The following is a 17,970-nucleotide window of genomic DNA, read 5'->3' on the forward strand; positions in this document are numbered from 1 at the left end:
CATTACTTAATTTTTTTTGGATAATGTGAAAAATCAATTATCCATCTTTTTGGACTTTATTGCTAGTCAAACACTCAAACTAATCAATTTGCCAAATTCCCAAAAAGAGGGTTATATTATGGATTAAGCTAGGACGTGGATCCAACGTGTAACATTTCCAACCATCAAATCCAAACAACATCACATATCCACCGTTGGATCATCATACAACAATAATTAAAATGAAGATCTAGATATTCAAAGCAGAGAAGTATTTCCCACCTTCCTAATTTCTCTTTCTAAAATAACAGTAAAACACTAAAACCCCACAAAAAAAAAAATGGCGTCAAAAATTTTGCAGGGAAATAGACCAATTAGCAGCACTATAAATCCATCTCCTCTCCCTCTATTTTCTCACACAAACAACAATAATATTAACAGATATTACCCATTTCTTTGCAAATTCAAACCAAATAATCAAAATTTACCACTTTTTTCCAATCTTTCACCTAAATTTTCTGGGCAATACTCAAATTCTCTCTCTTTAAATTGCTTCAGATCTTATAAGAAGCCACTTAATCTTCAAGCATTCTCTGTAAAATCTTTCAAAGTAAGTGTTTAATCTATGAAAGCTTAAATCTTTCTTTTTTCTTCTTCTGGGTTTTTGTTATATTTGTAGATGATTGATGATAATTATGTAAAGTTGTGATCTTTTTTTATGTTTTTGTTATGGTCTAAGATGGGTTAATGTCCAAAACATTTTGGGGATTTTTGTTAGTTGAAGATGAAATTCATATGGAAATAGAGTATACCATTTTGGGTTAATAGATTTTGAGATAATTTTCCATTTTTGTAAGAGTTATTTTAGGTGGGGTCCAATCAATCTTCTTCCAAATATATCTATGTGGGTAGTTTTAATCTTATGTGCTAGATATTTAACTTTAATTATATACTATGATCAAGAAAAGAAATTTGATTACCTTGAGATATTTAATATTTGATCAACTATATTAATATGGATTCTAGGAATATACTATCTAATTTAGAGCAAGTGTAATACTAGTTTGTAAAGTTTCTTTTTTGTTCATTATGGTTTTAGTGTACATCTGCACCATGCCACCATCCTATCATAAACTATTTAACTCATATAACAAACTGTATTTGTAAACTATAAAGCCTTGATTGGATCAATGCATACGTTATACAGTCGGGTGTACCATGTAGCATAGTGCACACCCTAGGCCTAGGTATCTTCTGCTTATTGCTGATTTGGAGCCTCCAAATTCCAAATGAGCTACTTATAAAAGAAAGCCTTGGTGTATCATGCGCATGGTACACGTACACATCGATTGTAGAATTGAATAAGAGATCATGAATCAATCCTTAAGTCGAGAGGGATTTTCTCTTGTTAAAATCTGGTTCTGGTTTTCTCAAAATTACAAGATGATCATTGAGGGGTTTTTTTTTGTCATCTAATTCTCCATTTTTGACAGAGATCTGAGAGCCTAGAGAAAGAAAAAGAAATGACAATAGCACCAGCTGTTCGAATTGCTGACGGGAAAGCAATTGTAAAAGACCGGACCATCCTAACTGGAGTTCCAGACAATGTGATAGCAACCTCAGGCTCATCATCTGGTCCGGTGGAGGGAGTTTTTGTAGGGGCAGAGTTCGATCAACTGAGCAGCCGCCATGTGGTGTCATTAGGCTCTCTTAGAGATGTCCGGTTCATGGCATGTTTCCGGTTCAAGTTATGGTGGATGGCCCAAAAAATGGGTGACAAAGGTGGTGAGATTCCTTTGGAAACTCAGTTTTTATTGGTTGAGACCAAAGATGGGTCGCACATTGAATCAGACGATGGAGATGAATCCAATCAAATCATCTATACAGTGTTTCTTCCTTTGGTTGAGGGTCCATTTAGGGCTTGCCTACAGGGGAACACACAGGATGATCAGTTAGAGCTTTGCTTAGAGAGCGGGGATGATGAAATCAAAGGGACTTCATTCACTCATTCTCTGTTTGTTAGTGCAGGGACCGATCCCTATGCCACGATCTTTGAGGCTATGAGGGCCGTTAAATCTCATCTCAAGACGTTTAGGCAACGTCATGAGAAGAAGTTACCTAGCATTATTGACTATTTTGGGTGGTGTACTTGGGATGCATTTTACAAAGAAGTTACCCAAGAAGGCGTTGAGGCCGGATTGGCTAGCCTCTCTGCTGGTGGGACCCCACCTAAGTTTGTGATCATTGATGATGGTTGGCAGTCTGTTGGGGTGGATCAACAAAAGGAAACTTCATCGGAAGAGGATGAACTAGTGCCAAGACTAACTGGGATTAAGGAGAACGAGAAGTTTCAAAAAAAGGATGACCCTAGTGTAGGGATTAGGAATATAGTAAATATAGCTAAGGAAAAATACGGGTTGAAATACGTGTATGTTTGGCATGCAATCACAGGATATTGGGGTGGGGTCCGCCCTGGGGTTAAGGAGATGGAAGAATACGAGTCACTGATGAAGTACCCTAATGTGTCTAAAGGAGTTGTGGAAAATGAGCCGGTGTGGAAGAGTGACCCTATGAAGGTGCAAGGGTTAGGGCTAGTGAACCCAAAGAGTGTGTACAAGTTCTACAATGACTTGCATAGTTATTTGGCTTCTAATGGGATTGATGGGGTTAAGGTGGATGTCCAATGCATCTTAGAGACCTTAGCCACAGGGTTCGGTGGTCGTGTGGAGCTCACTAGACAATACCACCAGGCTCTCGATGCTTCTGTGGCTAGGAACTTTCCCGACAATGGTTGCATCGCCTGCATGAGCCACAACACCGATGCATTGTACTGGTAACTTTCTTCTTCGCCTCCTTTCACAAAGCTTTGGCTGTTTTCTTTTCCCTGCTTCTAATATTGGATTTGTGATGGACATTTTCTAATATTCCTTTTTATGAGCTAATTTAACCAGTAAAATATTTGAGAATTCGTATTCAAGAATGGTTGTCGTTTTGCACTTTGTGACATAAGATCTTATACTCCAAAATCTTTAAAACCAACCATGTTGATTGCAGGAAGTACTATGCATTAACGTTGTAATCTGTTGTGTTGTGAACAGCTCAAAACAAACCGCGATTGTCAGAGCATCAGATGATTTTTACCCACGAGATCCCGTGTCACATACCATCCATATTGCAGCCGTGGCTTACAACAGTGTTTTCTTAGGAGAGTTTATGCTACCTGATTGGGACATGTTCCATTCAGACCACCCTGCTGGTGAATATCATGGTTCAGCTAGAGCTATCAGTGGTGGACCAATCTATGTCAGGTACATAAAATCTGTGTAGTCTTTTATCTTATTAAGGGTCCATTCTCTTCCCCTTAATCTTCCTATGTGATATTATCGAACTTATTAGAACTTATTCTAGTTGTTAGTTGAACTTGTGTATCCCTTATTAGCCCAAAGACTTGACTAATAATAACCTATGAGCCATGGTCCTATATCTTAATCCTAACTACTAAACTTACTTAAACATATTAGCCTTGAAAGTTATAATCTGAAATTAGTATCCCTGAACTTAACTTATCTGAACTTAGCAACTTGTTAGGAATTATTAGCCATTTGCTTAACTTATATAAACTTTTTCCTGAAATAAGTGAAAAGAAGTTGGGGAAAACAAACCTACGTGTGATACCTGATTGAGTTTATATCATTTATAATTATAGTTATCTGATTTTTGTGTTTGTGTTACAGTGATGCACCAGGAAAGCACAACTTTGATCTGCTTAGGAAGCTTGTTTTGCCTGATGGATCAGTCCTCAGGGCTCGTTTGCCTGGTAGACCAACCCGTGATTGCTTGTTCAGTGATCCAGCTAGAGACGGTATTAGGTATAACACCTCTAAAGTCTAAAGCTCGTTTATCTAGCTTGTTATAGTTTATGATTCTAAAGTATAATGTCTAACTTCTAATTTCCTGTGACAAAAATGCAGCTTGTTGAAGATATGGAACATGAACAAGTACACTGGGGTGTTAGGAGTGTACAACTGCCAAGGGGCAGCATGGAGTAGCACCGAGCGGAAAAACACCTTCCATCCGACCCGACCAGAAGCCATAACGGGTGTGGTCCGTGGCCGAGATGTCCACCTCATAAACGAGGCTGCAGTGGACCCCAGCGACTGGAGTGGGGACTGTGCTGCCTACCGTTACAGGACTGGTGAGGTTATCACCTTGCCGTACAATGTAGCTTTGCCTGTGTCCCTCAAAGTCTTGGAATTTGAAATTTACACTGTAACACCCATCAAGGTCTTAGCACCTGGTTTTAGCTTTGCCCCATTTGGGCTAATAAAAATGTTTAATGCGGGTGGAGCCATCAACGGGCTAACCTATCAAGTCAGGAGCGGAGCTCGAGTGGAGAATGGTATGACCCATGGTGATGAAATGGTGGGGAAGGTCCAAATGGAGGTGAAAGGTTGTGGGATGTTTGGGGCTTACTCTTCAACAAGGCCGAAGAGATGCCGAGTTGGGTCCGAGGAGATCGAGTTTGAGTATGATTCTGGATCAGGTTTGGTCACCTTGAGTTTAGATCAAATGCCAGATGAGAGTAAGGAACTTCACATTGTTGAGGTTGAGTTATGAGTTTGTACTTTGTAGTAGTGCTATATTCTTTTTCCCTTTGCTCTCCTCATATGTGAAAATGTTGGAGGTGCACAATAGTGAGGGATCTATTCTTCTGCTCAAAAGCAAGGATGTAAACTTTCTTGTTACTAAATTATTGTAAGATTATACTCTGATTATGGAGGATACTTATAGTTATGAAATTGGCAACTCAAATGCTCCTGTTACTCTGTTAGACATTATTCATGGTGCAGAAACTGTAGTGCATTCTTACATAATCGAATTTCCTGATTCTTTAAGGATACTAGCGCTTATATTACGGAGAAAGATGTTGCATTAGTAAATATTAACATTATTATAGTTAAGTGTGTCTCAGGCGAAATCCATTATCTGTATGTAAATTTAACATATTAACTTTCATATTAGATTTGACAATTAAGTCATTTTAATCAATTTAGTTCAAGTCATAATTGGATGATGAGTCATTTTTCAAGTTTCGAGTTATGATTATATTATGATAGACAATAGATGTCAACATTAATTAATTGGGTCAACTTCAATTTGATTCAAAAAATGAAATCATATATTCCGAGTGCGATCTGGATTTAGGTCAAGTAATTTGGACTAGAAAACAATGACTCATCGGTATCAAATGCCAGGTGTACCACCTGAATATTTAATGACTACTCGGTGCATCATTAAATGGACAAAACACCAAAAGTATCAATCACATTAAAAACAAAAGGTAGAAAATGCCAAAATTCATGTACTTCATCATTCCGAGATTCACCAGCAAATAAAGCTTATAATTTCATATAAAAACAAAACTCTCAATCAAATAAACATGAAAAGATGCAGTGATCAAGTGTTAGATGCAAACTCAAAGCAATACTAGTTAGCTATTTCAAATGGTGATGCTTATAAGAAATGTCTCAGAAAAATCCAAGACACTACCCATATCATATTTGATATATCTGTATGACTGTATACTTATATAAAGTCCTATCGTCCAGAATTAATAGCCTTTTTACTATTTTAAGATGTTCCAAGAAAGTTATCACGTTTTCTAATTAATTATTCTTATTCTAGAAAATTATACTATATGTCACTACTTAAGTTATCTCTAATCTCCACGTCCAAACGAAAAAATCAATTCGAACAAAGTGGGTATAAATAATGCTAAACCATGAGGTGGGGGAGGCCCCCTACTCACTATAGAGTTCTTGCCCATAGTGACATTTTGTTACTATGGCAAAGCAATACAAATACTTCATCCGTTTCAAAATAGATGCTACATTGTTGACTTTTCCACTATTCATGAATGAGGTTTGACCATGCATTATTTACTATCAGGTAAAATCAAATGTTATAATGTAATATGTTGTTGGATTTGTCTTAATGTATATTTTCAGAAAATCAAAATTTTATACTTTACTCTAATACATAATTAAAGATGTTAGTAGTCAAAGTAGTGCCTCGACAAGCGTTTTAGTCAACAATGTACCATCTATTTTGAAACGGAGGAAGTATACAATATTCAAATGGATGAATCAATGTGCTTAATTCTAGAGTATATAGCTATACTCCCTCTTAGTCCCATAATAATTTTCTATACCAATAATTCATCTTCAAGCATAATGATCTTTAGTGTGAAGATGAAACAGTATATATTCTTTCTTTTCAGAATATTATCACAAATTACAAAAGTGTGACAATTTAACATAGAATGTATTGATAAAAAAAAAAACCATAGCTTAAAGTTCATCCTCTTCTTTGACAGTACAAAATTAATGTTAATGAAAGTAGGTTTTCATTGATATAGTATATGCAGATTAATTCCACAAATCCACAAATTGAAGCAGCAATCAACAAATTAGTTCCACAAGTCAAAAGAGTAACACAACAATAATACAAGCCTAAAATACAATACAAAACGTGAGTATTCATCATCACTGAGAAATAGCACAAGATAGTGATTTTGCTTATGTATTTACATATAATTGATCAAAATTGGAATATGTATAAATTTCATTTCACCTATGACCTATATAACTACACTCATTTTAATCTTCCATGTCAAACCTTCTTTTGGCACAAATATCAACATTCCCACAATAAATAATCTAGAGGAAATCTCTAAATAACTCATTCTCCAGGTCCATAGCATAATCTAAGTCATCATCTAGCTCAACTTCTCCGGGAACTGAATGCTGCTCATTTGGCGTGCGTCCAGCATTCCCATGAGCTGCTTCTGGTGATTGATTTCCCAAGAGTAGCTCCATGAACCTAGTTTGTTGCAGTTCATCATCATTTTGCTGTTGTTCAGCAGCATGCAGCAGCATCGACCGCTCTTGGGATCTCTCTCTTTGCTTGGTATGAGTTACAGCTGGATGCTGGTCTGTTCGTGTTAGTTGCAAGAACATTTCCTTTTGATTACCCCACTCCTCATTTATCTTTTGCACTTCATCTCCAACTGTCAGCCTATCTTCCGTTATATGGTTTATATTTTGGACATCAACTATCTGGCTAGCTTCTAAAAGAAACAAAAACGCGAATTTATAAAAGAAGTTAGCAAAGATAAGGACCAAGAAGAGGCATTGGCAGTTATGGTCTCATGCAAAGTGGCAAACGGGTCGTCCAAATCAGGTCCTGAGTCTCGCTGGATTTGGTGTTGGGTTGGGTCGTAATAACTAACAAGTTCTTTCTATCATAATGGGTAATCAATATTAGACATGCTAATTTCCAGGTTGACTTGGGTCAATTTCAGCTCAGGTGAAGATAGGTCATACATTTTCAGGTGTAGTGAGGGTTTGAATTGTGTAATAAGAAACAGGCCAGTTTAGCCAAGTCTAGTAATGGGGTTCAATAACATCAAGACAGAAGAAGAATAAAACATTCAAGACACAAGGAACTCGAGCAAGAGGAAAGAAAGATAAGATATACAAAAAAGAAAAATACCTCTGATGGCAAGATTTTTTGTTTCTTCATATTCCTTGGACATTTTCATGAGGGCTTCTAGGTCAAGTTCCATGCCCTGTTCCATAAATTCAAGTTATGAAGAAACGACTAGAAACGAAATTACAGTAATAATTTCAAAAAGGATTCAGGCATTTCTTTTCAGTTGTAATTCACCTAAGAATTGACAAAGAAGTTCAAAAGACAGCATATAAAGGAGCAAAGCAGGGAATAACGAGGGTAATCACCTTCTTGTAGTACAATTAATTTTACTCTAATAAGTTTGTATGTTAGAGGGCAAGTAGAAACAGAAATCAGGGTTTCTTCTAGATAAGGGCCAAAAAGGTCTGAAGTTCAAGTCAACAACAATGACCACCTCCTCAAAGTGGATCATTAGTGACTCAAAAGACGTATTTCAATCTCACCAGCTTTTGTGAGCTCAGCATAAACCTGTTTAAAACCAGCTGAACTTGATAAAAAGTTTCAGTCATCTTAGACATATTGCCACAGTTTTCACAGTGATAGCATGATATTCAGTCATGTAGGTGTGTGATATTTATTTTTTCTTTTATCTAAAGTCAGCAACAAACATAGCAACGCAAAAATATGAAACATACCATGTCCAAGTGAAGATGACGTTCAATGTCATTATTAGCCAACAATCTGAAAAGGAAAAGCAGCAAGTTAAGACCAATCATGCAGCTAAATTCATATAAGCTAATTCTTAAATTAAAATTTAAGATTGAGACATACTTTTCATGCATCTTCTTTATGCAAGCATTCTGCACATTTACCAACTCCTTTATCCTCTCTTTATCAGAATAATCATTTGTGTTAACAAAGCCAAACAAAAATGCATTCTTATCTAGCATCCTTTTGACCAAAACAGATGCTACTTTGATTCCCTTTTCTTTTGCATTAACAACTAGAGCTTTCAGTTGTCTTAACTCTCCTGTCAAGTCCATCATAAGATTAGGCACCTCTGAATGAACGGTTGGGGGCGAAAAGATATATGTCAATCAATCAAAGAAGACATGAAGACATCTATGGCCTTCTATTTCTAAACAAGACATACAAGAAGTTTCTCTATTACATTTACAGCAATAAGTGAGACTAAAGTTAACGATTTATAGATCACCTTGTGTATTTATGAAAATTTTGGAGTATATTAGCAGAAAGAACAGAAATAGTTTACGATATTTTCATGACATCAGGGACAATAAAGCTTTCTTGCTTTTTAACAGATTTTGTGTCCGTACAAACTACCAACTACCAAGCTCTTACCTAAGATGAAAGCCCTTGAAGAAAATGAATTCCCAGGATGACTACAAGGGAAAGCAACTATGAAGATTGTATAGTTATTGCCAAAAAAAGGAAGACTATATACTTCGTCTGTTCTATTTTAAATGAAACGTTTGCTTTTCACGCAACTCGACGCACTTCTTTAATCATTACTATTTTTAGTTATGCACACCTAAAAAATATAAAAAAGTTACAATTTTATAGTATGCATCGAGACGAATCTAACAAGATCCCACTTGACTATGTTTTTCTTTAGATAACAGCAATAAATTGGAGTCAAAATTGAATCAATGAATAATGTCATTTCACCCAATGTTTCATTTAAAACAGAACGGAGGAAGTATGTAATTTATTAGGCACCTAAAGTACTAGGGCTAAGGCAAGAATAATCAGTTAATGACTCAATGATAGCTTCGTCTGCTGTGATATGTGATAGGCATTGATCTATATAAATAAATTCGCACTTTAACTTAAACTCAAGAAAAAAGAGCATAAGTTGATTTACTCATAGGAAAAAGCAACATCATACCAAGAGATAGATAAATCTTGATCAAAGGCTTGAATGGTTGTGTCTCATAGAGACAATAGAGGACATAGAGGGCGCCCAATCTTTGTGACAAAGAATTAGTGGGGGCCATGTGACCTGCTTAGAGTCCCAGAAAGAAGAATATCATAAGTATTCATCCAACAACAAAACTATATAAATTTTAATCAGACAATGACAATCGTTTATCAAGACTCAAGAAGGGCAGAATATCAGCAACCAACCAAAACAAATACTACGTCACAGACTAGCAATACTACTACAACACAAGATTCGCTTTTTAAAACAAAGGGGCAATAGAAGGAACTCATTCAACTCTCCGTATGTGAATGATAATCAAATTAATATATGGGATAAAACAGTAAGCATCAAATTTCTTTATTAAACTTGTGTCTGATCCCAGTAAATTACACTCCGCGTTTCAAGTTTGTTATCCTAATCTTGACAAGCATATTCATCTTTTCTAGCTGACTATGATGATATAGCAAGATTAATTTAGTGGTGAGAAGTTTCAGCACCAGAACATCAGAAATAGGATCTGAAACCCATAAGAGCAATAAAAAAAGAGAGAGAGATGGGAGTTAAAAATAGAAGAAGCCAAATCTTGCACTTTTAAATGGAAGGGAGTAACTACTAAGAGTTGGATTCACCCTCCTGGACCCTGGTGAAATGCCTGAGTAAGCAGTAAGCAGTAAGCAGTAAGCAGTAAGCAGTAAGCAGTAAGCAGTAAGCAGTAAGCAGTAAGCAGTAAGCAGTAAGCAGTAAGCAGTAAGCAGTAAGCAGTAAGCAGTAAGCAGTAAGCTCTTCATGCCATTGTCGTCACAAACTTTATTAGTTCTCTAATCTGGAATTTGAATGCTTACCATGAGCACTGGAAAGAAAGGGATTGAAGTTAAGAAGTGCAGTTGCTTCTGCACGTGGCTAGTACAGTAACTCAGAGACCCAAAGGCAAAGAAGATGTCAGAAGAAAAGCCAGCTCTTCTATCTCAGAATAGCATGAGAAATTACACTCCTTTCCCCTCTTCCTCCTCTTGTTAACTAAAATATGACTTACAGATTATGAAATGGTCTTGCACTTGCTTGATGGTGCCCTTCTTGAGGGTTGTTGATTTAATATTGATTTCGTCCTTAAATTGGGCACCAAATAGAAGGTAGTGAAACACCAAAATTGAGATTATATACATGGTTCTTAACTTAATCCATATATACTGCCAAAAGTATATATACTAATCCAGTGGGTCAATTTTGCGTTTTAGAGGACTGAGTCATAAATGTATAGGACATCCACGTTCTCTATCCTTCTCTAGTTGCATCACATTATATCAATCCAATAGTTGCTTCTGACCATCATGTATGTCCTCTGTCTATCGGGTGTGACAAAGTAGGCCACGAGCACATTTCAGATGCACAAAGTGGGTCAAAGATAATCCTTGGGTGTTTCTGGATATGGTTGATTACTCCTAATATAGATGGATAAAGGATAAAGCACTAGTTCACATGGAAGCAATGGACTTTAGGGCAGTCCTAGTATTGTCTGTCATCTCCTTAAAGTAGAGAAACTCACACTGCAGAAACATAATTCAATAGATCAAGACAGAGGGTTCCAGAAGAATTCCCTTCTGCGTCTGCTAGCATTACTGTCAAGCTTCAACTATCAAATTGAAGGATACCACTCACTATCCTAACTAGCAAACAGACTGACAGGAGAAAAAGATAAAACATCTCAGTCTGCTTTGTGAACCATGAACAACACTGCATACTCTGCTTAGTGAGTCACTGAGTATCATGACACACTCTTTGTAACTTTCATTAGATAAATATTTGATCATATTTTATATGCATAGCAGAATCCTTGTCCAGATAGAACATATTAAAGCATAATCTACCAACTTGTGAATTCAATTCCGCTCTAACTGACTTCAAGATAATATGGATTGAAAAGGGATTTAGAGAATAACACATAAATTGATGATAAAAAGGCCAAAAGGGATAAACACAACAGTAAAAGAGCCAAGAACAAGCAAAAAAGAAACTTGAATGAATTCATGAGTTACATACACTTGGTATAACCAGCAGGATATAAACTCAGCAGTTCTTAACATTTTAAGGCTTCACAAATGTTTGCATATGCGCTAACTAGCTAGATACATCGATTCACATTCAACTAGAGGTGACAGTAAAAGTGGACGGACTAGTAGTGATTTAAGGATTCATGACAATTCTCACCTCGCTGAACAAACATAAAAGATGTATCTTGAAACAAACTGTACAAATGTACAATGTGTCAATGTTACGTGATTAAGAATCAAAGAAGTAACTTACTTATAGTATGGCTGTAAAAACATTGCATAAATATCGTCAAGCCGGTAGAAGGCCGAGCATCAAATATGTAGGAAAACTTTCGTTCAAGCCACAATTTTTTCATGTCCGACAACGTTTTGAGCTCTCCCTGAAAGCAAACATATTCATTACTAGATTTCAAGGCAAAACATGCTTCGGCATCCGAATGTACTGTAACAAGACAGAAAAAAAAGAGCAATAACAAAGCCAGACACTACTTCAGAAGTAAAACCCATTGGAAAGCTGGAAGACCACATATACAGGCATGTGAAAAAAAGGTCAACCAACAAAGAAAAGAAGCGTCTAGGATTATATGGGACAAAGAAGGGAAGTGGCAAATTGACAGTAGATTTTCATACCTCCCCAAATAAGCTTGAATTTGACCAATTATATCAATCAAATCAACTGTAGAAAACATTAATCATATGCTAGAATATAATGGGGCTTGAAGATCTGAATACCATCCGAGCATACCTTGGAAAACTCTTTGATAAGATCATCAATATCTAGCTTAAAATGGGAAAAATCCATTGCACGCAACATGTAACGAGAACCTGCAGAAAAACAAGACTGTCAGCATTCATTAAATCATACAACTACTAAAACAGGCTACCAAAAGAACGAAGTTTAGATTTTATCATGTCATGAAAAAAACTTTGGACATATTTGAGTTTATAAGTCGAAATCGGTGAAAAAGTGTGTTTAGTTTTAGTGGAATTATACCCCTGAAGCAAGAATTGACTAGAGAGAAAATTGGAAAAAATTTATGGTTTCGGAAACATTCCCCAAATTTGAGTTTCAGGAAGAGCCAAAAACCGAGATTCGTAAAGCAACAAGCCAACAACAACAAAAACCCAAATTTCTAAATACAATCATGGATGTAATTCGACTTTAAATCAAGATTAAAACACAAAGCGCTTGCTAGAGTCAATGTTCTTTACTCTTTAGTAATAATTGTGTGTTCTTTCTTTTCAGTCTGAAATTCAAGTCATGAAAAGTTCTTAATTCAATATCTAATTATCTAGCTTGCAGCACAAATTAATATATTTTAGGACTCCTAGTAACTATTTAGTCTCACTCTATCATGTAGGTTTCTAAATCAAACCAATTAATACCTTCATATATTCATCAAACACATCACCATGAGTTTGGAATTTCAATACACAAGCAAACAATATCTTCAGCATCATTAACAACATCACACAACAACCAACAACAATCCAAAATCAATTGATAAACACTCATACTCTTACTCTCAAATAAAATTATGAATATTCAAAACGTACTTAACTTAATAATTATATAAAATAAGTCTTGTTACAATTATAGAACCTAAAGCACCAAAATTACCAACTCTACATCTTACTTAGCTTAATTTCCAGCATATATAATTCAAAGGATGATACACAAACCCTCACTTGATTTTACATTTCCAAAAACAAAAGTTTGTACTTTAGCCCTTTTTAATCTTCACTAAAGTTTAATTGAACTAGGAGCTTATACATTTCAATCCAATATTAAAATCCCAAAATTCAAAACATCAAGCAGTTAAATTAACGCAAGTTTTAGAATTCGTCAATTATAAGCATTACAGCTTTGCAAATACAGAGAGGAGAAAAGTAGAAGTAGGAGGAGTGATTAGTACCAGACGACAACACCGGCACGAGATAATAGGTTTTGACAGTGAGTTTCCTTCCCCTTCTGGGCCTTCTCAAATCTCAATCACCTCATAATTCCTTCCTTCCAATGGCGTATCCAAGATTCCAACCCTATGGGTTCGGAGCCGGTAAAAAAAAAAATACATTCATTCAATCAAAGTTCAATACATTAATTCAAATATCAAACTACAATACAATCTAAACCCTTCATAGTCACAATACAATGTTTCCAAAAAAAATTCTAAACCCTTAATTCAAATATCAAACTATGGGTTCCTGCACGATCTTTCCAAAAAAGTTCTAAACCCTAAGAAATTTCAACTCCATGAGTCTAAACACTACAAAGTTCAATCACATTAATCATTCATTCATCCACAATCCACAATCCACAATCCACAATCCACAATCCACAATCCACAATCCACAATCCACAATCCACAATCCACAATCCACAATCCACAATCCACAATCCACAATCCACAATCCACAATCCACAATACACAACAATCAACATTTAAATGATTAACAAAATTACATAACTACAATTACATATTTTAATCAGGTAAAAGACTAAAATCTGAAACATTAAAATTCATATTTAAAATTGGAGAATTGGGTTTGGGCTTTACCTTTCAATATTCAATCGGCCGGAATTCGGAAAGGTTGCAGGCTTGCTGCCGGCTGGTTCGCCGTCGCGGTGGGGAAGACGGAAGAGACGGTGTCACGCCGTCACGGTGGGCGACTGGCCGTGGGCCGTCAATGGCTAGGGAGTTACTACTCACTATTTAGGGTTTTGACTTTGTTTGGGAGAAAAACGAAAAATGTTGGCTGGGTTGTGGGGGAAAAGAAATGAGGAGGCTTAGGAAAAAAAAAAACAAAAAAAAGTTTGCCTGAGGTTTCGAACCCCATGCGTGTGGAGATACAAAATCACTAGGAAACAAGCTTCTTTCATATTTTATTTTACACGCATATAGTATATATCTAATATTTAATATCTAAAATATTTTTAATTTAAAAAAAAAAAAAAACGGGCAATTTTTTTCCAAAAATCATTGGGTTCACCTGAACCAGTGAACCATAATAAATCCGCCCATGCAGTTCCTTCTTCCTCCATTAACACACATTTTTGAGAAAAGAGAGATTTCGAATTTCTTCAATTTTACCATTGAGTGAATCCGAAATCGAAATTCAAAACCCACAAAAGAAAAAGAAAATCCCAAAACCCACAGAGAGGAGAGAGGTTTCGAATTTATAATCTAAATTTGACTCAAATTCTGAAAGGAAGATGAAGATGCAGTTGAGTTTGAAAGAACCAGGGAAGGAAGTTCTCGATAAAATAGAGAGAGAATGGAGAAACTGGATTTTGTTTTCTGCTGGCAGGTTCTATTTTTTTCTTTTGTGGGTTCTTTTTTGTTATTTTATTTTCATGTGTTTTTGGGTTTTTAATACAGTTTTTGTTTGAATGGTGAAATTTGAGGGTTTTTTTGGGAGAACGTATTGTGTCGGACTCGTCCGATCATAATCTTTGGTCGGACGACTTTCAGGTGATTTCAATTTTTTTCAGTTAGTCTTAATTTTTTTTCAGGTAGTCTTAATTTTTTTTCAGGTAGTCTTCATTTTGTTTTCAGTTAGTCTTCTTTTTTTTTCAGTTGGTTTTTGTACTTCAGTTAGACTTACTTTGGGTCAGTTGGTCTTTATTCTTTTTCAGGTAGTCTTCATTTTTTTCCAGATAGTCTTCATTCTTTTTCAGGTAGTCTTCATTTTTTTTCAGGTAGTCCAACTGAAAAAAAAAACAAAGTCCAACTGAAACAAAACAAAGCCCAACTGAAAGAAACACAAAGTCCAACTGAAACAAAACAAAGTCCAACTGAAAGAAAACAAAGTCTAACTGAAAGAAAACAAAGTTCAACTGAAAAACAAAACACTAACCTCTGCTGATTTTTCGAACGCCAATACTAATGGCGGCGACATGGCCGCATTTTCTCTCTCCAAAACTCTCTCTCTCACCACTCCTTTGCCGCAAAAATCTTGAACATGAAACTCCAAAACTCATAATCATAGATCAAAAACTTCATCTACGTTAAAACTTGATAAACAAGCTTTAATAATTCCATCTTCGATTTCTTAATTACGAGTGTAAAAATGTCGAGATATTCATGTGATTACAGATGGCTTCTCTTTGTTGCTACTGCCGTATTTATCTACATCCAGGTTATCTTCTCTTTTCTTTACTCTCTCTCTCCTCCTCTGAATTCTCTTTCTATCTCTAATTGCTTGGAGAAAATTCAGAAATGACATATTCTTGATTTAATATACCTCACATCATTGATTTTCATGTCTCGTAATCTAACAATGTCTTCTTCTTCTTTACCTGTGCTTTTTACTAATATTTGAAAACTTAGTTGCGAGGGTCGCGCGTTCATGAAACTTGTGGGCTCAGCCCGTCCGACCAAATACATTGGGTCAGACGGTCTAACCCAATAGTTTCACTTTTTTTTGAGGTGATGAAATTTGAGGTATTTGTTCATTTATATTTTAGATGGATTTCTTCTACTTTATCTTTGTGTTTGTGAAATTTCTTTTTTCGTATATTTTTTTATATGAGAGATTTGATAGGTTTTTTGGGTTTGGATGTGAAGTCGACGTCTTGTTGTTTGTAGAATTTTTTGTATTAAATTAGTATAGATGTGAAGTGAGAAGTTGATAGGAATTACTTGTTGGCTTATGTATATTAATTGTTATACTAATTTCTCAAGTGTTGTTCACTTCAAATAGTGAGTGCCATTAATAAATTTGTTTTTTTAAAAAATAAATTCTAAATAGCATAGACCATAGAGGGTACAACAAACGTAAAATATATATATATAGAGGCCCTCATTTATCATGCCGTCCCGTGCCTTGAAATTGCCAGAAACGGGTCTGTCGGTAACGCCGGCAAGGCAACAACGCAAGTGAGCGAGAGTTTGAGAATTGCGTCTTAGGGTTTTTCACCGGTAAAAAAACGAGAATTCTAGAGGGTTTAGTTAGGACTTTGGGAAGGGTCTTGGCATCTTGGGTTTCTTTTGGGTTGAACCCAAATAAAATAAACGGATTTTTCATCAATTACCCTCGAGTTTTCGGTTTATTCATCATGTATTCTCATACTTTTCAAAATACACCATGTACCCCTCAGTTTCTTGACAATATATCAACATGTCCTTAGTAATTGATGGCTAATAACTTTGTTAGTTTTAACCTTAATTAAATCCTACTCATTCTTCAAATCCTCGTAGTTTAATAGTTGAAAAATAGGTAGAATATAATAGGAATACCTCATGGACCAGTACCCATGCGCAAATTATAACATACACCTAGGTGCACCTTGCGATAGGTACACCCGGGTAATCTGTTATATACATTTCACGTGCTAATCTATCGCAAAACCACATTTGCTTCAGTGGTCATGGTGTTGCGCCTCCTTCCCCATTTTGCATAGAGGTTGGCGGTTTGACTCCTTACTTCAACCACAATTGTTCTTTTTAATTTAATTTTCATTTTTTTATATTATTCATACTAATTTGTACAGTTCATACTTATTTAAACAACTTTCATACTCATTTGGACATTTTCACACTCATTTATAAGCATTTGACTATGTTTAATCAATGAGTACATAAAATTCAAATGAGTATGCTTATTTTATAAATCAAGAAATATCATAATTAAAAAACTAAAGAAAACCCCAACACAATTCATACTCAATTGACAAACTCATACTCATTTGAACAACTGTTAGGTGTGATCAATGAGAGAACCGGATATATCACTCCAAGGAACGGAATCTACGCTTTCCTATTAGTTTAATTTCGCCCCACTAGGATCATCGGGTTACCACGAAATAACTAATGAGATACAATGGAGTTGTAATTCACTTATATGATCAATCAAAGTGAATTCTAAAGGACTTTGTGTTTTGGATTTTGATTTACACTATATGAAAATTAGCTAGAAATTCAAAGAGCAAGCAAGTGTTTAGAGGAGATAACACTTAACACCTTTTTCCTTTCTCTACTTGTCCACAAGTGAACTACAATGGCCTATTTATAGCCATCAACCTAGGATGCCATTAGTCACAAAGGAGTGATGATACTACACCATTGAAGAACTCATTAAAATCTTAATTCATTAGCATGTTAATGAGTATTAAACCCATGTAACATACTACAATTAACCATCAAGATTAATGCTAAATCAATGACTAGTAACATCCCTCATAATCAACTAAGAGCATCCAAGAACACAAGGTATCCAATGTTGTTTCATTGCCTTGTACACTTGATTCCATTTATGTATAAATGTTCCAACAACAACTTTCATATTCATTTGACATTTCCATACTCATTTACAAGCATTTGAGTATTATGTTTAATCAATGAGTACATAAAACTCAAATGAGTATGCTTATTTTATAAATCACGAAATATCATAATTAAAAAATTAAATAAAACTCCAACCCAACGTATACTCATTTGAACAACTTTCATACTCATTTGGAAATTTTCATACACATTTATAAGCATTTGAGTTCAACGAGTACATAAAACTCAAATGAGTATG

At 35.5% G+C, this 17,970-nt stretch overlaps 2 protein-coding genes across 2 annotated transcripts; one reads left to right on the forward strand and one right to left on the reverse strand.

Moving 5' to 3' along the window:
• The first annotated feature begins 271 nt into the window (after positions 1-271).
• Positions 272-4,817, forward strand: LOC104901981 (probable galactinol--sucrose galactosyltransferase 6). Its single transcript, XM_010689619.4, has 5 exons — positions 272-589; positions 1,473-2,812; positions 3,078-3,287; positions 3,714-3,848; positions 3,951-4,817. The coding sequence occupies exons 1-5, from the start codon at positions 320-322 to the stop codon at positions 4,594-4,596; spliced, it is 2,601 nt and encodes an 866-aa protein (XP_010687921.2). The 5' UTR covers positions 272-319; the 3' UTR covers positions 4,597-4,817.
• Positions 4,818-6,470: 1,653 nt separating this feature from the next.
• On the reverse strand, positions 6,471-14,777 carry LOC104901982 (hypothetical protein). Its single transcript, XM_010689620.4, has 9 exons — positions 14,004-14,777; positions 13,362-13,485; positions 12,191-12,270; positions 11,699-11,825; positions 9,362-9,475; positions 8,284-8,482; positions 8,148-8,193; positions 7,534-7,609; positions 6,471-7,108 (listed from the first exon to the last, which is right to left on the reverse strand). Exons 3-9 carry the CDS (start codon positions 12,257-12,259, stop codon positions 6,699-6,701), a joined length of 1,041 nt encoding a protein of 346 aa, XP_010687922.1. The 5' UTR covers positions 12,260-12,270; positions 13,362-13,485; positions 14,004-14,777; the 3' UTR covers positions 6,471-6,698.
• Between the last annotated feature and the right edge of the window lie 3,193 nt (positions 14,778-17,970).

This window comes from Beta vulgaris, chromosome 8, assembly GCF_026745355.1.
Source record: "Beta vulgaris subsp. vulgaris cultivar EL10 chromosome 8, EL10.2, whole genome shotgun sequence".
Taxonomy (NCBI): Eukaryota; Viridiplantae; Streptophyta; class Magnoliopsida; order Caryophyllales; family Amaranthaceae; genus Beta; species Beta vulgaris.